This window comes from Lactuca saligna, chromosome 1 (assembly GCF_052625555.1).
Source record: "Lactuca saligna cultivar CGN05327 chromosome 1, ASM5262555v1, whole genome shotgun sequence".
Classification (NCBI taxonomy): Eukaryota; Viridiplantae; Streptophyta; class Magnoliopsida; order Asterales; family Asteraceae; genus Lactuca; species Lactuca saligna.
This window is the reverse complement of record NC_136417.1, coordinates 20228132-20255714: the sequence shown is the minus strand read 5'-3', so window position 1 is coordinate 20255714 and position 27583 is coordinate 20228132. Positions and strand designations below refer to the sequence as shown.

The 27583-nt window shown below is 32.8% G+C and overlaps 2 protein-coding genes across 3 annotated transcripts; one reads left to right on the top strand and one right to left on the bottom strand.

The window, feature by feature from the left end:
• The first annotated feature begins 4359 nt into the window (after positions 1–4359).
• LOC145026673 (RNA-binding (RRM/RBD/RNP motifs) family protein) lies at positions 4360–8747 on the top strand. Of its 2 annotated transcripts, none has more exons than XM_078976856.1 (6): positions 4360–4863; positions 5103–5238; positions 6102–6288; positions 6984–7020; positions 7103–7388; positions 7537–8747. In XM_078976856.1, the coding sequence occupies exons 1-6, from the start codon at positions 4654–4656 to the stop codon at positions 7575–7577; spliced, it is 897 nt and encodes a 298-aa protein (XP_078832982.1). In that variant the 5' UTR covers positions 4360–4653; the 3' UTR covers positions 7578–8747. The 2 variants fall into 2 exon arrangements, with proteins under 2 accessions (XP_078832982.1, XP_078832983.1); XM_078976857.1 differs by having other exon boundaries at positions 7517–8747.
• Positions 8748–20854: 12107 nt separating this feature from the next.
• On the bottom strand, positions 20855–22978 carry LOC145026657 (E3 ubiquitin-protein ligase). Its single transcript, XM_078976855.1, has 5 exons — positions 22508–22978; positions 22058–22128; positions 21514–21619; positions 21280–21412; positions 20855–21185 (listed from the first exon to the last, which is right to left on the bottom strand). The coding sequence occupies exons 1-5, from the start codon at positions 22594–22596 to the stop codon at positions 21024–21026; spliced, it is 561 nt and encodes a 186-aa protein (XP_078832981.1). The 5' UTR covers positions 22597–22978; the 3' UTR covers positions 20855–21023.
• Positions 22979–27583: the final 4605 nt, after the last annotated feature.

Genomic DNA, 27583 nt, shown 5'->3' with positions numbered 1-27583 from the left:
CATATGTGATTAATGTGTAATCATATGTGATTTTTCATTATTACAGGTGGAACTAAAATATGATGAAAAAGAAGTGAGTTGCACCTGTGGACATTTTAATTGTTTTGGTATGCTTTGCAGACATGCTTTTAGAGTATTGATGAATTTTTTTTTAATGAAATGCCGGAACAATATATTCTTAGGCGATGGACAAATGATGTAATATCTTCAAATTATTAGCTATCGAGAGGCCGTTTTGACGAAGAGGATGAAGAAGTTACAAACTGGTTAATTAAGTATTTTTCAATGTTGAAACTGCTTTAGACATTGTGAGAGATGATAAGAAGAAATTAGCATGTTTGGCTGAAAAAACACATCTTTTTTTGAATAAGGTGAAGATTAATTCTTCAAGTGAAAAGCCGATTACAAATTCGGATGTCCTTGAGAATCTTTATAATGTTACTATTCCAGAAGAAGTCGAGATTTTCAGTTGATATTCTAGTTGTTGCTTTGGTAAACTTTTTAGTTGAAGTTTCTTTGTGCATTGGCTCTTCTTTATTAGTTTATGAGATGTACAAATACATGTATTATAAGAAAATCGAATATGATTAATCCAAGTCATGAGAAATAATAATTAATTGTTATATACATTGTAATCGCGTGTGATTCAATCTTTGTTGTACGTATAAAATATGCTAATCACATGTGATTCAATCCTTTTGTAGATTATATGTGCCATCCTTATTTTTACGGCCAGAAAAGACCGATTTGTTTATGCTTTATTTTGAAAATCATAGTATATTTTAAAGAAATATGTTGCAGAATTTGTTCCCAGAAAAACATGATAAATACGTTATTAAAGCATTTCTGAAGAAATGTATTTTATTCATTTTAAAACTTTGGGATGTTATCGTCGATACAGAAACATAAGCATAAACAGACCTTACATTTATTTACACTAGTGATCTACGTCTCCTTAATCTCTCAGTGTAATGTAACTTCATATCGACACCTGTGATACAAATAAACTGAGTGGGTCAAGTTGGGAAACCTGGTGAGTATATAGGGATTTCAATCCCACAATGTTATATCATATATATATATATATATATATATATATATATATATATATATATATATATATATATATATATATATATAAATATAAATATTCGAACTCACAAGTACAATTTCACCATGTATAAACAACTCTAACCCACCCCATCAATCCTCTCAAAGACACTGTCCATACTCTCAGATCTAAAATTTACCTTTTTACTTATTCCCTACTCTTGGATCAAATATGTCTAATCCATGCTCTCGGATCAATAACTGTGCCCATTCCATTCTCTCGGAGTAGGGACAATTGACTATGCCTCAATCCATACTCCATAATTAATGACAAATAACTATGTCCTATCCATACTCTCAGACTAAGGGTAATTGCGTATGTCTAAAAACCAGCTCCACTGGAGCAAAGCTTCTGAGCCAAAAATCTATTTTTTGTCAGAGCCATCGAGCGTTCCAGAGCTTTCTCCTAGCGCTAGGGAAGTTTCGTAGGGCTTTAAGGGGGGGGGGGGGGGGGGGAGGTTTAAAGAGAAGTTAGAGAGAGAAAGAGAAAGGTGGAGGTGTGAAGAAATGATGGCTCTATTTATAGGCTGAAATATGTCTCAACTTCATGCCACATATCACCATCTAGTGGCAAGACTTGGGGAGAAAACAATGACCCAGATTCAACCAGACAACCACATCATCCCCTTCGCAACAACACCCTACCGATTTCTAAACCCCGTAACTTTCACATACGAGCTTCGTTTCCAACATTCTTCATATCCACGCGTAGGTGCATACATAATCTATAATTTTCGTTTAGACTCCATTGTCTAATTCTCAACCGATTTTAAATTTAACAGTATGAGAATATTACATTGTTAACGACAGTGTAAAATTCATAACTTCTACATACAGACTCCGTTTTCGACAGCATTTTTTTCGCTCAGCTCATATTAATGAGATATTCAATTCTCATTTAGGTTATGTTGGCTAAAAATCGCTCAATCATAAATCAAATTCCGGGCTGTACACTCCTATGCTAAATCTTAGAAAAATCATAACTTCCTTATACGAAGTCAGATTTTGAAGTTCTTTTTATGCACGGTCTCGGTTTAACGTATACTACGACTTTTGTTTAGATTTCTAAAGCTAAAAAGGTAATTTATAAAAAATTCACTTTTTACGTTACGAGGTGTCGTGCCGGTTTAGCCGTAAAACTTCGACGGGTCATAACTTCTTCGTTATAACTCAAATTTCGACGTTCTTTATATGTACGGAACCCTTGTGAATTATAAATAATCTTCTATCAAAAAGTCATTTTTGACGCTTATTATCTCCAAATTGACTAGCCTGAATCTGCGGGCGTTACAATTATCTCCCCCTTAGGATGATTACGTCCTGAAATCATCAATGAAACATAGCTATATAATGACTCCATAAGTTATCTCTTCATCTTAGGTAATAATCGTAACTTCTCTGTTCCTTCGAATGAGTATCTAACTCTCGGTCTTTTTACTGCAAACGGTGCTCGATCTTGCACCTACTCTCTGTCTCATGTTAGACTCTTGATACTGGTGTAAAGTTCATTTTCTGGTTGTTGTAAGTTCAATACAAAGTCAAGGAATGCGTTGATTTTTACCTTGATCTGAAACATTTGTTCTCTGGAAATCAATCGTTGATGACATTTTTGATTTTATCTAGATTTTTTTGTTCGATTTTGATGATTATCGGCGAAGATTTAGGTTTTTTTCGAGAGTTTTCTTTCTAGAAAAGTAGAGAGAGAAGTTATGGGGAACGAAATGAGGGGGAACGAGTAGTTATGTGAAGAATGATTCGGTTTCGTTTTGCATTTATAATATCTCCCCTGTGTTTTTAAAATTTTATTTTCTTTGCATCTAGTTTCTGAATTAATTACAAAATTGCCACTTTGTTAAATTAAAAGGTAATTTTTGTTCTCAAATGTTCTCGCGATAAGAAATTTTCTCGATCGAACGCTCTTATATACATATTGTTAATTTTCTTGACAGTTTCTAGCATTTTAGCCACTGCTTCCCGTAAAGTTGTCTTATATTTATGTTCAAATTATTACAAAACTAAATAAATATGATTACAATACTTTGGTTTTATGGTTTTATATAATCCTAATGTAAAAACCCACCATACTTATTGCTGTTTATAACCTTAACCGAACCACATAGAACCAAACACACATTTACACTGCAAATTGCACCAAACACAAAATGTATCATGCACTTTTAACAAGTTAAAAACATACCTATTCGGTTCTTGGTGGGGTTTTAGCCAAAATTGTACCATACGTACACATAACTATATATATAGAGTTTGTCGGAGTTGAAGGAGACAGTGGGTTGTGGCGTTGGTTTGCTGGAGTTGAAAAACTGAAAAAAGAAGAGGATGGTGAAGACGTCAATGTCATTAAAGATATAATTAAAATATAAGTTAAGGAGGATGAAGAATGAGATGATGACCAGTAGGACCCAGATTAAATTTCTTAAATATGGTTTCAAGTTTACGGTAAGGAGATACAGATATGTAGGGTCTATTAATTTTTTTTAAATATATAAAAAATAAATACATAATTAAGAAAATTAATTAAAAGAATAAATTAATAAGGGCACAATAGTCTTTTTAGGTAAGACATAGAACAAGCGCGCAACAAAAATAAATAATAAAGACCATACGAGTTTAAAAAAAATAAGTTACAGACCAAAAACACAAATTCCTTCAAAACCAGAAGGACTATTCATGTAATTTACTCTTACTTTTGGTTATGTTTGTATTTAGGTAACTATTTTTTTCTACACATCTAAATAACGAAGTTGTTGAAAGTGTTCACATATGACCATTATGACATGCTACAACAAGTCATATGTGAATATTTTCAATAAGTTTGTTACTTAGATATGTACAAAAAAATATAATTACCCAGATTTGAATAAACCGAAAGTTAAGTACATTAATAAGTCATATTCATGAAAGTTTAAATGTAGATTTCTTTTTTTTAAAAAATTACAAAAATACTCTCATTTCAAAATTAAAAATTTTAAATCAAACAAAATAGGATATGGTGATTTTATTTAAAGGTTACAGTAAATAACAAAAAAATGATAAATGAAAATGTTTTGACATTTTTACAAGTACATGAGGTGTTTAAAACTTTGAATGATTTAACATTGTTTATTTACATAGATCTTGAGCATATTTCGATGCTCTATCAAGGTTTGACCAAGAAAGTATACTGCAATCGCAGGGTTAGAAGGTGGTAGAGATGGTGGGGTGTCACTGGTGGTGTATATAATTGATGTCCGTATTATGATAGGCCCTTTCCTCTTTCCACCTTTTGCTTTTCTCTCTTCTTCTCCCTCCATCTCTCCCACCATTTCTTATTTCTTTGTTTCCCATTTTGCTTTATTTTTCCCTCGCAGTTTAATAGCTGGATCTCTGACCCAATTGTCTGCTTGATCATCAACACCATCACTTTCTTTCCCCCTTTGTTTTCTTCTTTTCAATTAAACCCTAGCTAGCTACTCCTCACCACTTCCCTTATAGCAAACCCCAATTTCACCCAAAGAAGATCCAAGAAAACAAGAGAAAAGAAAGATGACTCCGGCGGCGGCTGCGGCGGCGACACCTACTAATTACACGGCCGGACAGTTTGGTGATACGACTTACACAAAAGTGTTTGTTGGTGGGTTGGCTTGGGAAACCCAGAAAGATACCATGAAAACGTACTTCGAGCAGTTTGGTGAGATCTTGGAAGCTGTTGTCATCACTGATAAGACCACTGGCAGATCTAAAGGCTATGGCTTTGTATGATCCCTTCTTCTTCTTCTTCTTCTTCTTCTTCTTCTTCTTCTTCTTCTTTTTACTTTCTTTTTTAAGCATATTTACATCTAGATCGTGTAGAACATGGGTTGTTGGTTAAGGGTTTTCTGTATATTAAATTCTTGGAAAATAATTGTAATCAAACGAAGACACAAAGTTAGGCTATCATGTGAGTTTTGTTCTATATGCCACTATTTGACACCAAATTCCGACCAAAAATGCAGGTGACTTTCCGGGAAGCCGATGCGGCGATGAGGGCTTGTGTTGATGCAGCTCCGGTGATTGACGGCAGGAGGGCCAACTGCAATCTTGCTTCTTTGGGTGTTCAAAGATCGAAACCCTCAACCCCTAACAAACTCGGTATGTATCATTTCTCTTAATTAATTACAATAACGGGTTTAAATTTGTTCATAGAAAGTATTATTTCATGTTGGTATTCTTGAATTTATAAAACTACAAATCTTTTACGACTTTCGGTTGGTTAATTATGATTAGCATTTGGAATCTTTTAAGAAAACGAATTGTTCGTAGACATGATCATGTATATATACGCAACTATACATTGGGCAGCCTATTGTTAATCTATAAAGATAATTTCTCATGGTCATGGGTTCGAATTAAAGAAGTGGAGCTGGAAGATGAATATCCATTGCAAAATAACGATTAAGAAAAAAAAATTGTGTTTTTTTATTTTTATTAAAGAGAATCAATGAATATTATCGAGTGAGGTAGGGTTTCCACTTTTATAAAGAAATATATCAGTGTAATGCTTTAATTACAACCACAACCACAAAAACATGCATACATGATATATGTATCTATATGTTTTTCTTCATAAAAGCAAAAAAAAAAAAAAAAAAAAAAAAAAAAAAAGACAGGTCATATACAGCTAGCTCAACTTGGTGGTACTCATGTATTTCACTTCATTTTCTTTTTTCGTTTCTTATAACATTAGGGTTATTTCAGTAAACTTATAGACCTATCTCCAACGAAAAAATCATGTAATTCGTACGAATACGATTTCCTTAGTACAATCTGTCAAAAGAAATCTGTTTGCTTGCAAGTCATGAATTCACTTGGGATCAATTAAAGTACAACAGTTTAGCATACATATAACATATGCATATATATATTTTTGTATACATCACCATCATGACTTAAAAGCATGTACGTATAATATGTGTAGTAATAACTAATAAATACGTATGTATAAATTAATGTAGGTGGAGGAAGGACCATTAGGGTCATGGGTGGTTATGGAGGAGGGTATCATCATCATAATCATAATCATAACCATCATCAAGCTGGTGGTGCAGGTGGAATGGGGACGACAGCTTTCCCTTCTGCTACAGCCTTCCCTCATTATGCCATCCACCAAGGCATCCCTTTCCCTGCTACTAATCTTTATGGGTATAATCTCTCTCTCTCTCTCTCTAGATACATACATAGACATGTCTCTATATGTATATATGCATTATGCATGGAATGTAGCCACCAAGTATCACATTCCCTGCTACTAATTAATCTTTATGCGTTGGTGTGTATATATAGACATATACATACGTACATATACGTATATATAAAAGGTTGTTAGAATAAATATATTAGTTGAAGCATGTGGGCACAGAGAAATAATTTAACAATATTTGAAGGTTTCTTCTGTAAATTGGCGTTTCTGTATCCAGGCGTGCTTTGCTGTGCTCTATCATCCACATGCCTAGCCATCATGATTGCAATCCCATTCTTTCTCTCTCTATATATATTCTCTCACACACACACTCTCTCACACACACTCTTTCTCTCTCTCTGACCCTAGTCAAACTAACCTGCAAACCGCACATGAGCAGTACTGTACATTACAGTACTTCCATTACGACTTTAAAGATAATTTTGGGACTTTCGTTCTTTTTTTTAATCCGTTTCAGCAGGCATATGCCATGTACTATATGTATGGATGATTGTATTCTGTTCTTTCATTTCATTTCTTTTCTTTTCTTTAAAATATTCGTTCATGCATCCCATGCATAAACTTAATAGTCGTGTTATAACTTCCACTATACGTTAGGTTTTCATTTTTCTAATTTTCCTTATTCTTGGATCTTCAGATACTCTCCATATTCTCCAGATTACACATATCCAACGGTATGTTTTCAAGTTACGTCGTTTTTTTTTTTATTTTTAAATTTGGTTTTTAAAACCTGACTGGTTTCTTGTGTTAATTCAGAGTTACTATAATGTTTATGGAGGCACAAATGGGCAGTATCCATATTATGGAGCAAATGCCGGTGGTGGTATGATGACAGCCGCCGGAGCCGCCGCCGCAGCCGCCGCCTTCTACCCCTACCTGAACATGGCGGAAGGTGGTCATGGAAACTACGCAACTGGTCAAAGCTATGGTGTGTACCCTCATCATCTTTATCAGTATTCTGCCGTGAATTCTTCAGGAGGATACCCACAACAATATGGCACTCCGATCTCCCTAGCAGCTACTCCACCATTGCAACCTGCAGGTTTAATTTGCATTAAATATATAGATTTTATAATTTATTATATACTATAACGTTTCTTTCATTTCTAATTAATCACACTAACGACAAACTAATCGATTCTAATGATTTGTTACTAACATTTTTGACAGTTTGTTTTGCTGTACCACAGGCGTAAACATGGTTCTACAATCGCCTGCTGCTCATCATTAAGAGATTCAAGAACTACGTTGATGAAACCGAGCCTGCATGCATGCATAGTTCTCTTTCTATTCTCAGAATCTTTTCCATTCTGAAAAAACAAAAAACCCACCCGACCTTTGGCCCAACCATGGTTATCTCTTTCTTTGTCTCTCTTTCATGGAAGCCTTGTAAGTCAAGGTTATCCAAGGTATGGAATCAAGCCCCCCATAGGGGTTATCCATCCAAATTTAGAGGACATTTTTCTATCTTCTCTTTAAAGGGCAGGGTCCCCTACAAGAGAAGGACACCCCAAAAAGCATATGCATGTGCATCTCACCAACTTATGGCTACGGAAAAAGGTTCATAAGTTGGGGAAATTTTTATATAAATTCTTGGCCTATGGGAAAAGGTCAAAAAAAAAAAAAAAAAAAAAAACTAAGACATCATATAATCAACTCATTTCTCTTGTATTAAAGAGAGTTTGTAAATGCTTCAAGTTTCAAAATTTGATAAATGGTGTCTTTTTTTATATATAAATATATACATTAGTTTAATTAATCATGGGGCATTGGAACGTGCCTTAAGTTTTTGTTTTTCTTAACTTGAACCCTAGTCTTAGATTTTTAAAAACTTGGCTAGCATGTTTTTGTTAAAACTATTTCTAAAAAAATTTCTTTCTCGGAAAACAACGGATCATCCTTTCTTATGGTAAGAAGGGGTGATCATGTTTCTTTTTTAAAATTTCTTTGTAAATTCACTTTGGGTAAACAATGGGATTTTGTTTAGCCATGTTACTAAATAACATTAAGGTGTAGTTGTAGTGCATTTAGGGTTTTTACCGACTTTTTTAGGTAGGTATCTTGGGCTTCGTTAATGGAAATGGAGTTCAAATGCATTTGGAAAGTAAGCCTTGAGAGATATTTTCAATCTCTTGGTTTGCGATCTCTAACACATCAACCATGGTTAGGACTCAGGTCAACTTTTCCCTTTTCCTTCCCTTCCCTTCCCTTCTCCCCCTCTCCTATCTGGCTCTCAAGTCTCAAGTAATTTACTTTGAGATGAAACTTAGTACTCTTTTATAATATGTAATCATGATCGAAGGTTTGAACATGGGATTGTAACTAGGAATTAATTAATGTTGCTTAATTACAACACTCATTCTCAATCAATGGTGATTGAGATGAGCCTCTACTTAACCAATTTTTATTTTCCTTTAGAAGACGTATTGCATGCTTTAATATTCTTTAATTACTTGCTAAATCATCCCCTATCATTCGACTCCATTTTTCAAATTTGAAAAAATGACCATGTTTCACAAACATATTCACGTATTGGTAAGTCCCATTGTTGGATTTTTAGTGTTAGATGGATTATTTTCAAATTATTTGATAACAATTATTTTTATTTTCTCAAAAATAAAAAACATATTCTATTCATCTCGTCTAAGAACATGAAACGCTTATTTCCTACATGCTTTAATACACTTTTTGATCAACAATTAAAAACTTAAAAGGTTTTCAAGTAAGTAAAACTACGAAACTTGTAAACAGTTAACTATTAGTTTCACAAAAACGTAATTATAATTATTAGAAAAATTAATAGATATGGTTTAAAATCTTATAAAAAAGTTAAATACTGCATTTTTTAGGCGTTTTAAAACAAACGATATTATATATATATATATATATATATATATATATATATATATATATATATATATATATATATATATATATATATATATATACTAGCCGTTTACCCGCGCAAAGCGGCGGACAATAAATAGTTTGTTTTGACAATTAATTTTTTTTCAATAGAGAATGGTTATTTTCAATTCAATCATTAGTTTGTTTTAGGAAGTATGTTATATTAAAAATAAAAAAAAATCATGTCATATTAAAAATAAAAAAAATTCATGAAATGATCAAATTATAGGGTGTTGAGAATTTATTTGGATAAAAAAAGATCTGGTCAAAACCTTGGAATAGAAGATTTATAGGAGTTTGTTTAAATTTTAATATTATTTTATTAGTTATTAGTTGTACAATTAGCTTAATGATTTAAACGTCTTAAAAAAATATTATTATTTTATTTAATCTATTTTTAGAAATATTGAGATTTGTTTTATAAGATAGTATATATATATATATGAAACATAGATATATACGAGTTTTTTTTTTTTGGGAGATATGTATGAGAGTTCAAGCCTTACGCTACGCCAATTAAGTGTTCATGAGTGTTGCATCCCATTTAGGTATATGTGCTAAATATTTTGGTTGCTAAAAAAGGGAAAAAAAATATGAATATAACATCAAGTCATGAAGATCTTCAAAATAGAAAAAGCAAAAGGAATCTAAATAAAAACCTTGAACTTTAGTAGTCCGGTTTTTAGAAATTTATAATGAAAGTCGAATTTCTCTTTTGGGATGAAAAGAATATTTGGACTAATATAAAGACGTGTCCATCGATCATGATGCATGCATAAGCATATCACAATATTTTTCACGTTATATATATATTCCATGAAATGATAAATAATAAGCAACAAAATTGGAAAAGAATACGGGAAAAACATAGATGCATATACATTTTTATAATAAAATACAAAAGCCATCTACGACGATGGCTTTTTTAAACAAAAAGTTAAAGATTAGTAATGATGGTGGTATTTAAAAGAACCAAATATCATTAATGTCGATAAATATTGTATTATATAGGGAAAATATATACAGCTATAATTAGTTGAATCTTAATATAGCTGTGTTCTTTCAAAGAAAGACCATAAACTAAAAAATTGAATGCAAAACATAATGTCTGTCTTTTCAAATCGATTGTTGATGTTATCATGATAATGTCTTCACTTTATGGAACCTTCAAATTGTTTTTGCTTTATGATGACTGAAACCTAACTCCGAGCAAGAAAACTTTTTCCCGGTTCATTGCTTGTATCTTTTTCTTTCTGGTTTTAGTATGACTTGCTATGTTTTTTTTCTTCTTTTGTGATCATTTTTGTTACATCGACACAATAAAATGGAACATTACCTGAGAGAAGCAAGGGCGTTGACACTTACATTAACACAACATTCTTTTTCTTGGTATAAAAAATATTTTTTCCTGATGGCAGCCATCTTTTGAAGAAAGGATGGCATTCATTGTCGTGATATGACTTGTTACTTGTCAATAGAAAGATCAAGTTATTGTTAAAGGTGATAGTAAGTGAAACTTTGGGGATGTTAGTGACAATTTTAAATAAGCTTACAAAATTTTTGTACACTCCAAACCAAGTTTATAACAATAAACATAATATTTTGATTTGTACATGTTATTTGGTAAAAGCCTCTCTAAGTGGAGGCATATGTATTGCAGAAGTACATATATGAAATTTGAAAAAATATTACAATATTACAATAGGGCCTCTAAAGTATACAAAGAGAATAAAACAACTTTAACTAACACCCCCTCCGAGTTTCAATAAGGGGCTTACAAATATTTAAATTGTGTTGAAAATCAAAAAATAATTGAGTAGGAAGACCCTTCGTAAATGATATATCTGTAAACTGGTGCGTTGATGGCACATGCAACATACGCACATATCCGATAGCATGCAACAAGTTCCCTGACAAAATATAAATATATTTCTACATGGTTGTGCATTGATGTTGTACTTGTAACACCCCAATTTTTTCCAACTTTTTAAATGGTCTAGTTATAAGAACATTAAGATATTAACCCTCGTTTACTAAAAACCGATCTTACAAAAACATTTACAACTAAAAGTTGGATGTTACCATTAAGCATCATACAAACCATAGCAAACAAATAAGAATTACATCCATACCAATATTAAGAAACTTAACAGGTTCCACTCTATCTATCATGACACATCATCTAGCTTCTATCAGTCAACATTCTATCCTTATGTATAACATAGGATACATGACATTAAAAGAGATACGTAAGACAATAATGTCTCGTGAGTTACACAGGTTTATGAACCAAACATTTATCACATTTTCATCAAAAACATTTAGTCTTTGCAAACATATTCCAAATAGACATTTTCTACATTGCATTCCATATCAAAACATTTCATTAGTCATAATATAACTCAACAAACAATTCTTTTCACATTTCATTACTTCTTTCATTAAGAGCTAATTCCAGTGTGAACCGTTGCCATTTTTATGCGTAAGGTCTAGCAATATCCCCAAGTATATACCAAGGTGAAAAAAATAAAATCAGTCTACCAATGCATCATTTCCGTTAGGTAGTCTATCTTGCGAAGGGGAAGCGTCATCCCCATAGATTCCTCTATGGGCGTGTTTGGCACGGAGCTTTTGGAAGCGTTTGGAAGCTTCTAGCTTTTAGCTTTTGATAAAACGCTCTAGTTTAAACAAAAAGCTTCGTTTGGCAGTACAAGCGTTTAGCTTTTAGTTTTAACAAAACGCTCCGATTCTAAAAGCTACTTCATGTAGCTTTTAACAAAACGCTCCGGAGCTTTTGAAATCAATTTCCATAATTACCCTTAAAAATATATTTATATATTTTTTATTTTTAATAAATTGTCCTTTTATGTAATTTTATATATTTCAAAAGCTTCCAGCTACTTTTGTCAAACATTCATATAACAAATAAAAGCTACAGTTTCCCGCTACCAGCTACCAGCTACACGCTACCAGCTAACCGCTACCCGCTTCCAGCTAACAGCTACTTTTGCCAAACACGCCCTATATCTCATTACGACACTACAAACAAAATGACATTTATTGGCATACACTTTTAATGACACATTGTTTTTGTGCCACTATATTATAGTTTTAGTGACATACATAAGTGTCATCAAAAAAGTTATTAGATTTAGTGACATATAATATTTTGTGACACTAATATTCAAACTTATCAATGACACTAAGATTTAAAATACCACTAAAAGTATAATTTGTATATCATATAAACTAATATATGCCACTAAATACTTCCTTCTGCTAAAACTACGTGTTGATAGATATAAGGAATTAAGTCATTATTTTGGATCATCTCAACCCGCTTCTACTCTCTCTAGATTGAAGCCTCAATGAAACCCTAACTAATTTCCAATTCCTTAACTCACTTCATTTTTCTATCTAATTTATTCTACAAATCTTATTTGTATATGAAGTGGTGATTGATTCGGCAACATCGGCGCCAACAACGACTTCTTCGCTCAGTCCTGGGTTTTGGTTTCATCTAATTGTTTCCCTTTTCTCTTGCGCTTTTACCCCTTCCATCACACATGCTTTACTCTCTCACTCTAGCCATCCGTCTCCATAGAAACCTTAGCTTTCACCTCTGCCCTTCCTCACCAACACCGATTACCTTCTCTCTGAAATCCCCAATCGTTGGCGATACATGTGGGTCCTTCTGTGATTTGGTGTTGACTTATAATGTTGGGCCCAACCAGGAGTCAATTGATGTGTTCAATTTGAAGTCTTATATCATCATCACAAATTAGGAAACCGGGAAACAAAATTTAGACAACAAGATTGATTTTAATTCATGTCTCATGTTTGTATGATATCTATTAGAACGGAGGAATATTTGATCACTTATCTAAGGACCAATGTCTGTTTAGATCAGAGTTCGGCGGTTACTTTGGAAAGCAGACTTTGTTGTTTAATTTGAAAGTTGTAATTTAGTTATAGACTTATTCAAGTGAGAGATTGTTGGATTAGGTGTCTAATCCATTAATTAAATTATTATAAACTTAAATTATTAGCAAAGTCTTTTTGGGTTGCCCTCAAATCTAGTAAGAGAATGAAATGTTATTTGGAGAGAGAGAGAAAGAGACTGATATATTAATTTATTATATGATTAATAAATTAATTAGAAATCAAAATAAATAATTTATTAATATGTTTTGAGAAAAATATATTAGTTCAAAATTATATTATAAATTAATCAGAAATTAATTGGAATTAATTTTAGTATTAATTGGAATAACTAAAAGTGGAAGGACTAAAAGTATCAATGTCTAAAAGTTGAACGTTGATTGATTCTAGAGGGAATAAAGGAGCCTTTCTTGGGCTCTAAAGAATACTAGGGCTGCTTTAGGGGAAAGAAAAGGGTTAGGGTTATCCATAAGGAAACCTGCCTTTTATGCACCTCCTTATGACCTATAAATACCCCGATCCCTTATGATTTTCGATTCAACTCTTCCAAGATACCCTAGTGATGAAATCATATCCTTCCCCTCTCTCTTCAATAGCCTCCAACTTCTAGTGTTTGGGTGTGAGCCATCAGAGGCAAGAAATTTCTGGTGCTGACTTTCTGAAGATCTACAAAGAAGGAATTCAAGTTTATTTACACTAATAAACTAAAATCTATGTTTTCTAATAACCCATCTCCAATTTCGAAAATAGCAATCTAATTTAGGGTTCTTGAATTCAAATTGTTGCTTGCATAAACATAGATCCTTTAGGGTGTATCCGAATTTAGGGTTTTGTATTTTCCACCAAAAATATGATATTTGTTATCTATAAAACCCGTCATACATAATGGGCCTCGCCCAGACTGATGGATTTTATACTAACAATCCTATGTGTACATACAACCCTAGCGTTGGATCTATGTTTTCACTATTAGATATACAACATTATGAACACATAATAAAACCCTAAAGATGATTGCTATTACCGAAATTAACCAAGAAGGTTAGATTACATACCTCTTGTTGTTATATTGTAATAACAACTTAAATCTTCAAACCCTAAGTCTTGAAAGCAAGCACCTCAAGTGTAGTGCCTCTAATGGCTCACAAACACTACAAGCAATTGGAGAGGCTATAGAGAGAGAAGAGGGAGGTGGAAATTCGGCCTTAAGAACCCTTTTAGGAAGCATGGACGAAATCCTAAGGCCTTAAGGGTCTTTATATAGGGTTGGGATTAGGGTTTCAGTCCTTATCCTTATCCAGTTACTTGCCCATCAAGCAACCATAAGATAAGCCTTGAAAAACCCTTATCTCTTGGACCTTGGACGATTTTAAGGATATCTTTATCCTTGAATTCGTCCATCCTTTAACAAGGATAACCAGTGCCCTATTTTTCAACTATCACATAATTACAATTCAGCCCCTCTAGTTTAATTAATTACATTTGATCACAAAATTAATTCTTAATTAATTATTGACTAATATTAATTAAACAAATATGATTTCTTCTTTAATATATTATTCTTATAACATATTAATAAATCATAATAACCTCTTTCTCTATTATTTCTCCAGTCAAGTTGCTTTGGTGAAGGCAACCCAAAAGGACCATGCACAATCGGGTCAAGTACTTACCAAATATGGTTACGGGCATAGATACTAATCCAACACAGACCTCACTGCAGGGAGCTACATCTTGGTATTCCATACACTTTTAGATGTTAGATACTGGTCTTCCATACAATCCATAAAGTCATATGTAATCAGGGGACACATAGGCAGTCAAACGGATGATCCAACCAAGAGCGAACAATCAGGCAAGAACATCACAATAAGACATTATACAAAGAGTTCCCGGGCTATCCAACTTAGACTACATAGAACCCAAATTATCACTACCACATAATCATGTAATATAAACACATAAAATATACTAGCATATTGAATACTCTTGACAACTAGTCTTCCCTAGTTACCCTACCAACATAACACATAACAATATCATCCATGTCATGGTCATTCTTTGGCCACATCGTGGCAACTTCCAGAAGCCATATTTTCACATTAAGGACTTAATCCGTTAAGTCCTTTGCCCTAACTTTCCTGAAGGGTTCATTTCCTTCTAAAGAACCATAAAAATCATTACTTTATAGACATGTGTGTCCAATGTATGTCTATCCCAAGTGTGACAACCCCATTTTCATGGCCATAAAAGACCGATTTTGTTTATGCTTTGTTTTATAAATCAGAGTAATCTTTTAAAGAAAACAGTTGCGGAATTTGTTCCCAAAACAAAATGTGATAAGAATTTATCAAAGCATTTCTTTAAAAAAATGTAATTTCATTAAATAACAAAATCTCGGGGTGTCATGTTCAGATACAGACCAAAAGCATAAACAGTATAAAATAGACCTTACAACAGTCATTTATAATTACTGATCTATAATCCAAAATCTCTCGTCAGGATCGCCAACTTATACTCTTGTGCCATTACCTGTAATACAAAGAAAACTGAGTGGGTCAGGCTTGGGAGCCTGGTGAGCATATAGGGCTCTCAACCCACAATGTTATATCACATATATATTAGAACTCACAAACATATACAATTCACTATATATAAACAACTCTTATCCCACCCCGTCTATCCTTACAACGAAACAATCCATACTAACGTAACACAATGTACCTCTTTACCCAATCCATACTCACTGATCTACAACTAACCTCTATACCAAATCCATACTCATGGATCTAAAACTAACCTCTCTACCAAATCCATACTCACGGATCTAAAACTAACCTCTCTACCAAATCCATACTCATGGATCTAAAACTAACCTCTCTACCGAATCCATACTCACGGATCTAGTATATCCGATCCATACTCTCGGATCTAAATTAACCTCTTGATTCGATCCATACTCCCGGATCAATAATTGTGCCCAACTCATACTCCCGGAATAGAGACAATTAACTATACCTAAATCCTGATCTGATCCATACTCCCGGATCAATAACTGTGCCCAACCCATACTCCCAGAATAGGGACAATTAACTATACCTTAATCCATAGCTACCAAAGTTCTTCTCTAACAGGTGCTAGGTCTATAACTATCGACGTTTACTCATACCATCTTTCATCTCTCATTGTTTATCTACTCATGTTCTACCCAACATATTGTTAGATACAAAATACATATATAGTTTAACTCATTTAAAAACTATATAAAATATCCATTACACATCCATCTCATATAAACAAACAATATATAACACATAACACGTATTTCATAGCAAATACTTCATATTTATGTGTTAGAAGAAAGTGACTACACACTCACTCATATCATATATCTAATATGTTCATCAATACTTGTATTATAATCGTGTATATGAAAGGAACTATGCACTCATTTGATCAGAAGATGATGCTCGGATAACACTACAGCTTGTAAAGAAGTATTCTTCGGGGAAACTAGAAGATCTTCACACAACGGGTTTCTCGCAAGCAGAGCTTCCGCTCAGAAACTCTTTTCTTCTCAGGATCTTCGGGCTTTGGGACTTGCTTCCGGTCTCGGGATGATCTGGGGCTTTGGGGGTGCTTTAAAAGGGCTAGAGAGGGTATCGGGAGTGAGAGAGTGAATGAATTAGCAACTAAGGCAGGCTGCCCTTCGATTTCTATTTATAGGGCCATTTTTCTGGATTCACGTCGTGAACCTCAAATATTCACGTCGTGAATTCAGTAGTCATCAGGTGCGTCATCACAACTTGCGTCTGTCAGGCTCCAGAAGTCATAAATACTGAGTTCACGTTGTGAACACTGTGTTCACGTCGTGAACTCTAACACAGTGTTGGGGTTCGCGCCTCGAACTTCAGAAATTCATAACTTTCGAATAAGATCACTATTTTTGACGTTCTTTTTCTCCACGCGTAGGTAAAAACAAGATCTACAACTTTCGTTTAGACTCCGTCGGCTAATTTTGACTTTAATTTTTATTATGTTATTTTTAGTAGGCCGGGACAAGAAAACTCTGTTATAAACTCATAACTTCTTCATCCGACGTCCGTTTTGTTCTATCTTTTTACCGTTGAACTACTATCGATGAGATCTTCGATTCTCATTTAGATTGTTTCGGCTAGAAATCCGTCAATATCATATTCGAACTTCGGGCTGCATACTGTTAAGTTGAAACTTAGAAAAATCATAACTTCTTCATACGAAGTCAGATTTGGACGTTCTTTTTATGCACACTCTCGGTTTAACGTATTCTACGACTTTCATTTAGATAGCTAAGGACAAATATCGCTCTACCATAAATTCACTATTTACATCGCCCTGTGTCGTGTCGGTTCTATTGCGAAACTTCGACAGGTCATAACTTCTTCGTTATAACTCGGATTTCGGCATTCTTTATATGTACAAAATCCTTGTAACATATACTATAACTTTGTTAAGATTACTCCTTCTAAATAATCTTCCATCAAAAAGATATTTTTGACTGTCATTATCTCTAAATTGATTAGCCCGGATCTACGGGCGTTACACCAAGACTAGGTCAAAAAAGTTAGAGATGGAGTTAAAACTCCATACATTACACCAAACAACAAGAGAGTTTAGATCTAGAACATATGATGGCCAGGGGCCCTCAACAAGTGATAAAGTTGTCAACTTTATCCAAACCAACCATTCATAACCACAAATCATGAAGGAAAAGGGAACAAAACGCAGATCCACAAGATATGGACTAAAAAGATGGGAACGTGGAGACTTACATAAGTCCAGAAGGTGCACCAAGAGATAGATGATTTTGCTAGTTGGTCAATGGTTCAACAAATCTTTCCTTCAATATTCAAATACTCAAAATACCATTAAAGAGCTCAAAAGGCAAGAGGAGACGCTAGGGTTTCAAAATAAGAGGATTGAGGCTGAGGGAAATGAGCTAACCCTAGAGTTAAGGTATTTAAATATGGAGGAAACCATAGAAATCATTAGGGATGAGCATGGGACGGAACCGGTACAGACCCTTACCGTTCCCGATTTCCCAAAAACCGAATTTTTTCGAAAGTTAGTCCCGAGTATCAAACCGAATTAACATCACCGTTACCGATACCGGGAATGGTACCGATTTTAGGTACTATTACCGGTACCGGTGGTATCGAATCCCAAATTTCATGTATGTGGAGTACCGAGTACCGTCCCATCTTTTCAAATTCGGTATGGTTCGGTACTGATTCCGGTATGGTACCGGTACGGGATCGGGATTTGGGACAAACTGCTCATCCTTAGAAATCATGGGCTTGGGTTGCAACAACTGCTACGTCGTGGCCATCCTCATGCTACATCGTAGAGCTTACCAGAGACACATGTTTCATATAACTCATGTCACGTCGTGGGCATCCATGCACCATGTCGTGACAAATGATTCTTCTCTAAAAAAACCTATTTGAATCCCTTTAAGTCTTTACCTGATACTTTCTAGAAAACGGGTGTTACATATTCACAACTATAACTAACTACGGATATTTAAAGTAGCTTGTTGTTATCTATGAATGAAAACATGCTAATTCGGGGCAAAATGACGTTTGGTGAAACAGTGCACCTTATATATTAATTCATCATGATAAAACATCACCACGTAATTCTCCGTCCTCCGATACCAAAATACAAAAATTCTTAAACAAATGATCTCATCCTTTTAACATGATTAGCCCCAATACCATCAATAGTCTCATGTTGTGTAAAGAAAAGGCATGGTCTTAGGTCATATATTAATGATTTCACCCGAGTGAACCTTTTAGGAACCACTAACTTCATTTTGATCTAATTTACTACATATATCATAATGAAAAAGTCTTGGCATTCTCTGGAATTCATTCCTCGTATGCAAGTGTCCCTAGTACACTCAAGTATTAGTCTAGATATATTTGAGGAGATATTCAATAGTTCTAGAAACAATTTGTTTTCTTAAAACATTGACTTATCTCTTTAATGTTTTTTCAAAAATATATATGAAAGCCTTGAAGTGTATTCAAATATCTTATGTCAGATTGTGCATATTGTGCATATTGATCTTCTCTAAGAGGGATCCAATATGTCTGGTGTATCGTACTACGTGAAAACACGGTTGGACTATAATCATCAAGACTTCTCTTGTTAGTGTTGAATGTTCGCATAAGTATTACCTTTCAGTACTGATTTTCACCATCCAAGTTTGTGTAACTAATTATTCTTAGTTTTCATAAAACTCCAGAATACTCTCTATTCACTCTTCAATGCTCTAAGCATATTAGACCAAGTACATGACATGTTTTTTTTTTGGTAGACTTGGTGGAATAAAATCTAGTGATCTCCATGTCTCATAAAATGTGCTCTTTTAATCTCATGTGACATCGGTATGATTTCAAACAAAAAAATTATCTTGAACTTAGAGATGGAAACGGGGCCCGGGAATACCAGGGACCCCAATCCCCATCTTCATCCATGAATCCTCATTACAATCTCCATTCTCATCCTCATCTCCATCAGAGAATATAAATGAATCATCATCCCCACCCCAACGAGGATTGGGGATCCCAACGGGGAATCGAAGATTTTATTTTTCTATTTCAATATGAAACTTTTATGTAAAGAAAAAACTATAAATTTCGATTAACAAAACATAAAAAAAATCCATAGATTGCATAAAAATCATAAATGTTTCTTCTATCAAATGAACTCTAGCTAAAACTAGATAGGTGTGAGACTTGGAGAAAGACTCACACCTATCTAGTTTAAGACCCTTGTTTATGGCTAAAACTAAATAGGTGTGAGTCTTCATTAGAAACATGTTATTAGGTTTTTCATGTCTAAACTACTATTTTGACATATGTTCAGTTAGTAGTTGATCCGGTAGCCTTGAAGATGGACGATCATTCTGATTTTTTAGAAGACATCTTTCGGTGCATGCTATAATAGTTAATTAACCTTTGTCTCTTGGTTACTTGTTACACCCTCATCCTCATATATTTTGAAATTTTTAAAACTTTAAACAGTTCAAAATTTAGACCTTATCTGCGATTATTTTTTTAGACATTACAAATTATTTTTCTAAAATGTTTTAAAATCTTATTAAAATAACTATTGCAAATAGCCTATACAAAGGATTTGGCAACAAGGCATCTACACAAATTTGAAGACTCGAGACTGTTGTGTTACTCATTTTATCTTGCAACTCAAAATAATCAGAATTTGTTTAAAAATGGAATCTACACCTGGATTTGCCAAAAATGAGCAAATTTAATTTACGCAAGACATTGTTGGTACTTCAATTTACTTGCACGTTATTATGGAGAAGTTGTTTATTACGTTTACCTTTGTGTCTAGTTTCATTACTTGCACCTAACCATATTAGCACTTATAGAAAAAAAAAATGTAGTCTCAGATTGAGTATGAGCTCTAACTAACACCACAAAGTGAAACAAAACAAATAACCCTAAACCTACATGATTACTACTAACAAACCCTATACAAAATTAAAATAAAAACCAAACATAATATTCAGATCTATAAAACCAAAATTTTCACTAAAAACTTGTATAATAGATTTCTAGATAAAATATCGTTATTATTGAGAAGGGAAGGTTCAACAATCTAAATCCATTATTTTTATCCCACACATACAAAGTCAAACAATTTATTAGTATTACATGTATATATACTTACAAATCGACACCATAAAAGAATATTGAATAAATTCTTTTTTCCCAAAAGCAAAAAAACGTAACAGAATTATGTGACATTTTGGTGTTATTCAAGTATCCCTCACCCTAAGCTTCAATTCTGTGCTGGATGGTGAGGCTGATTTTGGGCCTGAAGTGTTACTGAATTTATGCACTAAAATCACAAAAGCAGGTAAAAGAATCACATAAAGTGCCCCTAGGATCAACGGTGCCAAAACCAACCACCCCAACAACTGTAAAATAAAACTTTAAAATGAATCACGCATTTGAAGGAAACGAGTTTAATGTGAAATTTTGTAGGGGTAAAATTGTAAATATGCAACCTACCGCATGAAGGAGGCTTCGAAATATCTCCATAGAAGCTTCACCGGTTAATACCTTCTTTAAAGCATCAGAAGTCAAAGGGAAATGACCTCCACCCATGATAAACTCACCAAACCGTAAAAATACTATCATCAGACTACATCAGTAAAAAAAAAAAAAAGGATCAAGATTTTATAATGCAAGTTTTCTAGGGATATTTTAGGTGATGAAGATGAGAAGGGTATTTACGTCTTTTACCTGAGCTCTAATGGAGTAGCAATAAAATTAGCCAACATAACTGTGGGAGCATTCACAGAAGATCCAAGCACTGCTATAGCTAGCCCACACAGGAACACTGTCACCCCTGTTGCAAGATAACAAGTTACATTTTGACTATATTGCCCCTTTCAATGATAGGGGTAGTTTTGAAATAATAATTGATCTCAGAGAATAGAAATGACTTATTTTTAAAGATTTGGATTGTGCCAAATGACATGACATTGTTGTTGGAAGGTCAACTTTGAAGAAAAGGTAGGAGCTAACTAACATTTCCAATAAGGACAAAACATATTACAAATAACTATTAGTAGTATTTAAAAGAAATAAAGTTTGATTTGAAAACTTATCTAAAGAAAGAAATTCCTTTCATCCGAATATAAATTAATGATTTACTTGGTGCATAGTTTGATAAGAGTATCAACTTAAGTCCATTATCTAAAATGCTTACCAAATAAGTCCTAAATTGAAAAAATTCATAAATAAGCATAAAGACCATAAATAAGGATTTGAATCAAAATCATACCAACAATTGGGAACACTCCTAATGAAATGCCAAGGGCAGTTGAGAATGCCAGTTGCTTAGGCTCTGCTCCCCTATAATCAAAGTGTCATAAAATCAATAAAAACAAATCAGTGCCACTCAACTTGTAATTACATAAAAAATGGGTAAAATTTGGGAGAATTTAAACAATCATTGTTACGAGTTAGCTTTATGAATAAAAGGAATCTTATCCTATGGAAGAATAGTTCACAGGATGATAATTTAATTGCAATATAAGTTTGCGTACATGTTAAATTCAAAAAAAGTTAGGTTTTCTTGAGTTGAATCTGAGCTAACAGGTGATATATAGTCCGAATTAATCCAGAAAACAAAGAAGACGTGCTTAACATTTCTTCGATTTGGTACTTAAACAGGTGAAATTGAAAACAGAAACTAATGAAAGATTGTTAGGAAACACGAGTGGTTGTTTACCTGCGAAGGATTTTAACGAAAGGATCAACGATCTTCTTGCGAAGCCAGGGAGCCATGGCTCCTAATCCACTTCCCGCCGCATCCGACATTTATAAAATAAAAAACGACGTATACAAATCCGAACTCGAATTAGTTCAAATTCCGCTTGAAATCGATGAATCAAAGACAATAACTCATGTTGCCTCTTACTCAAAAAAATTAAGACCCGCAGTTTTCGATTCAAAGGTCAAAAGATGTTGATTTTGGTTCTATGGAAAGTGCCAGATTTCGCTTACAAAGAAATGCAGCACACAGTTCTGTTTCTATCGTGCAAAAGAAAATAATATCTCTCTCCTAAATGTGTTCTATCTCCTCCAATCGTTTTCCGATCTTGTTCGGTGTTTCTTTTGGGTTTTTACATGTCGATTGATATGTGTCGAATCTCCATGAATCGTTTCCTCTATTTGGAAGTTTTAGGTCGCATTCCATTTCAGCCACAAAACTAATAAATTTTTTATTTGGACCACTGTACTAAATATCTCACATTGTGATGTGACTCGCAATAACACCAAAACAATTTTATCTCCATACGACCATAACTCAATCATATAAATCGTGCATTTATATTAGATCAGTTTACGTAATAAAGCAACTGTTGCATCTCACGTGCGATGCGAATTCAAATATCTTTCAACTGTTATTATGAATTTGTTTAAAAAATTGATCGGAGATGGATTTTGATGTGTGAGTGACAAATAGTTTAATAAAGATTGATTATTAACTTTTGGGGAATATGTAATACTATCTTTTTTTTTTTTTGTACATGTATAGGTAACAAACTTTTTGGAAGTGTTCACATATGACCATTATGACCTGCTATAGCAGGTTAAATCCTAAATGTAAACACTTTCAACAAGTTTGTTACCTTGATGTATACAAAAAAAGTAGTTACCCAAATATGAACAAAACGAAAAGTAAAAATTAAATTACATGAATGATCCCTGTAGTTTGGGGGAATTTGTGGTTTTGGTCTCTAAGTTATTTTTTTAAACTTAAATGGTTCCTATTGTTTATTTTTGTTGCGCGTTTGGTCCCCATCTTACCTAAAAATACTATTGTGCCCTTATTAATTTATTTTTTTAATTAATTTTCTTATCTATGTTTATTTTTTACATATTTATAAAAATTAATAGACCACACATATTTGTATCTCCTCGGATGATCCATACTATTTATTTTTTAATTAATTTAATTTTTTAACTCGGATGGTTCCTACTATTTAATTTTGTTACGAACTTGGTCTCTGTCTTACCTAAAAAGACTATTGTGCCCTTATTAATTTTTTTTAATTAATTTTCTTGTTTATGTACTTATGCTTTATATGTTTAAGAAAAATTAGTAGACCTCACATAACTGTATCTCCTCACCATCCCATCTTTCATCATTCTCCACTTCTATTTATTTTTCATCTTTAGTGATATCGACGTCTTCATCATCACTTCTTTTTTCGGTCCTTCAACTCCGTCGAAACAACACCACAACCCACTAAATATGAAGAGACAGTAGGTTATGGTGTTGGTTCTCCAGAGTTGAAGTACCGAAAAAAAGAAGGACGTTGAAGACGTTGATGTTACTAAAGATGGAAAAGAAATAGGAGATGGGGAGGATCAGAGATGAGATGGTGAATGGTAAGACTCAAATTAAATTTCTCAAATGTGGTTTCAGGTTTATGGTAATAAGATACATATATGTGGGGTATATTAATTTTTTTATAAAAAATAAATACATAAATAAGAAAATTAATTTAAAAAATTAATAAGGGAAAAATAGTATTTTTAGATAAGACAGAGACCAAACGCGTAACAAAAATAAACAGTAAGGATCATCCAAGTTAAAAAAAATTAATTAAAAATAAACAGTAGAGATCATCCGAGGAGATACAAATATGTGTGGTCTATTAATTTTTTTAAATATGTATAAAATAAATACATAGATAAGAAAATTAATTAAAAAAATAAATTAATAAGGGCACAATAGTATTTTTAGGTAAGATGGGGACCAAACGCGCAACAAAAATAAATAGTAAGGACCATTTAAGTTAAAAAAATAAATTAGGGACCAAAACCACAAATTCCCTCAAACCACAAGGACCATTCATGTAATTTAATTTTTAATTTTCATTTTGTTCATATTTGGGTAACTATTTTTTTTGTACACATCTAGGTAACAAACTTGTTGAAAGAGTTCACATCTAGGATTTAACCTGCTATAGCAGGTCATAATGGTCATATGTGAACACTTCCAAAAAGTTTGTTACCTACATATATACAAAAAAAAGATAGTTACCCAGATGTGAACATACTGAAAAGTTAATTACCTTGATAAGTTATATTCCCTTAACTTTTTTATGATTGTCACTATGAAAATATTTTTTACATAATTAACTTTTTATATCTTTATTTTTATTTTTATTTTTTAAAAATTCTTTTCATTTTACATCTTTGTTTTCAGACATTTTTTTTCTCTATTGTAAATTATGTTCCGCTAACGATACATTAGGCCTGTCAAATCGGGTCGTCGTGTCGTGTTTTTGTCTGACACGACACGACACGACAAGGTTTTTTGTAACAAGAACACGACACAACACGATGTCGTGTTTCTTTTCACTAACACGAAAACGAAGCAATTAAAAAACGACAACACGACACGACACGACAAAGATAATATTACATAACTATTATTTTATTTAATTCATATTTAATCATATATAACACGATAAAAACGACAAACACGAAAACACGACAAATACATGCTCAATCGTGTTAATTTCGTGTGGATTTGTAAATACGAACACAACACGACACGACATCGTGTTTTTTAAACTTGACACGAACACGACACGAAAACGAATTTGAATTTTGATTTCGTCCCGATTTCGTTTCGTGTTGTGTATTTTTGTTGTGTCATGTCATAAATTGACACCCCTACGATACATACACAAACTTTCGGTAGCGAGACTCGCTTACTACCCACATTTAAGGGAATATGACTTATTAAGGTTGTTTTCGGTATGTTTACGTCTGAGTAATTATCTTTTTTTTTTACACATGTAGGTAACAAACTTGTTGGAAGTGTTCACATATGATCATTATGACAAGCTATAGCAGGTTAAATCCTAGATGTGAACGCTTCCACAAGTTCGTTACCTAGATGTGTACAAACAAATAGTTATCCAAATATGAACAAAACGAAACATAAAAATCAAATAACGCGAATGGTCCCTGTGGTTTGGGAAATTTGTGTTTTTGATCCCTAACTTATTTTTTTTAACTTGGATGGTCCCTACTGTTTATTTTTGTTGCGCGTTTGGTCGTTCTCTTACATAAAAAAACTATTGTGCCCTTATTAGTTTATCTTTTAACTAAATTTTTTATTTATGTATTTATTTTTTACATATTTAAAAAAAATTAATAGACCAAACATATTTGTATCTCCTCGAATGATCCATACTGTTTATTTTTTAATTAATTTTTTTTAACTCGGATGGTTCCTACTGTTTAATTTTGTTACACACTTGGTCTTTGTCTTACCTAAAAAGACTATTGCGCCCTTATTATTATTTTTTAATTAATTTTCTTGTTTATGTACCCATGCTTTATATATTTAAGAAAATTAATAGACCCCGCATATGTGTATCTCCTCACCATCCCATCTTTCATCCTTCTCAACTTCAATTTGTCTTCCATCTTTAGTGATATCTACGTCTTCATAATCACTTCTTTTTTTGGTCTTTCAACTCTGTCAAATCAACACCACAACCCACTAAATAGGAAGAGACAGTAGGTGGTGTTGGTTCGCTAGAGTTGAAGTACCAAAAAAAGAAGGATGATGAAGACGTCGATGTTACTAAAGATTGAAAAGAAATAAAAGTCGGTGAGGATGAGAGATGAGGTGGTGACCGGTAAGACCCAAATTAAATTTCTCAAATGTGGTTTCAGGTTTACAGTGAGGAAATACATATATGTGGGATATATTAATTTTTTTAAATATATAAAAAAACAAATACATAAATAAGAAAATTAATTACAGAAATTAATAAGGAAAAATTAGTATTTTTAGTTAAGACAGAGATCAAACGCGTAACAAAAATAAATAGTAGGGACCATTCGAGTTTAAAAAAAATTAATTAATTAATAATAAATAGTAGGGATCATCCGAGGAGATACAAATATGTGTGGTCTATTAATTTTTTTAAATATGTAAAAAATAAATATATAAATAAGAAAATTACTTAAAACATAAATTAATAAGGGTACAAAGTCTTTTTAGGTAAAACAGAGACCAAACATGCAACAAAAATAAACAGTAGGGACCATCTAACTTAAAAAAAAATAAGTTAGGGACCAAAAACATAAATTCCCCCAAACCACAGGGACCATTTGTGTAATTTAATTTTTACTTTTCGTTTTGTTTATATTTGGATAACTATTTTTTCTTGTACACATCTAGGTAACGAACTTGTTGAAAACGTTCACATATAGGATTTAACATGCTATAGCAGATCATAATGGTCATATGTGAACACTTCCAACAAGTTTGTTACCTAGATATGTATAAAAAAAATTACCCAAATATGAAAATACCGAAAAGTTAATTACCTTAATAAATATTATTCCCCATACTTAATAACACTTCGAAATTTATGCGCAAATACATATTTGATGAGTCAACTAAATTCATCCTACACTAAAATTATATATAACCCTAACATATCCAATTCCCACTTATTTTATATATACAATTCATGATTTTCAACAAGATAAATACATAGCTATTTCCTTTTCATCTACATATGATAAACTTGAAATTTATTTCTATCATATCATTCATTTAGTTTTGTATAAATGTATAAAAAGAATCACAAAATAATATGTATTTTCAAGTAAACAAGTCAAAATGCAATATAGGGGACTTTATAAATTTAGTGGTCAGTATATGATTTTTTTTTTAATTTAAATGTCCCAAAGAGTAGCTACGTTGCCAATTTTTCTTAAAATAATTTCAAACAAACTTTTATAAAATGTGAAGGTACCTTTT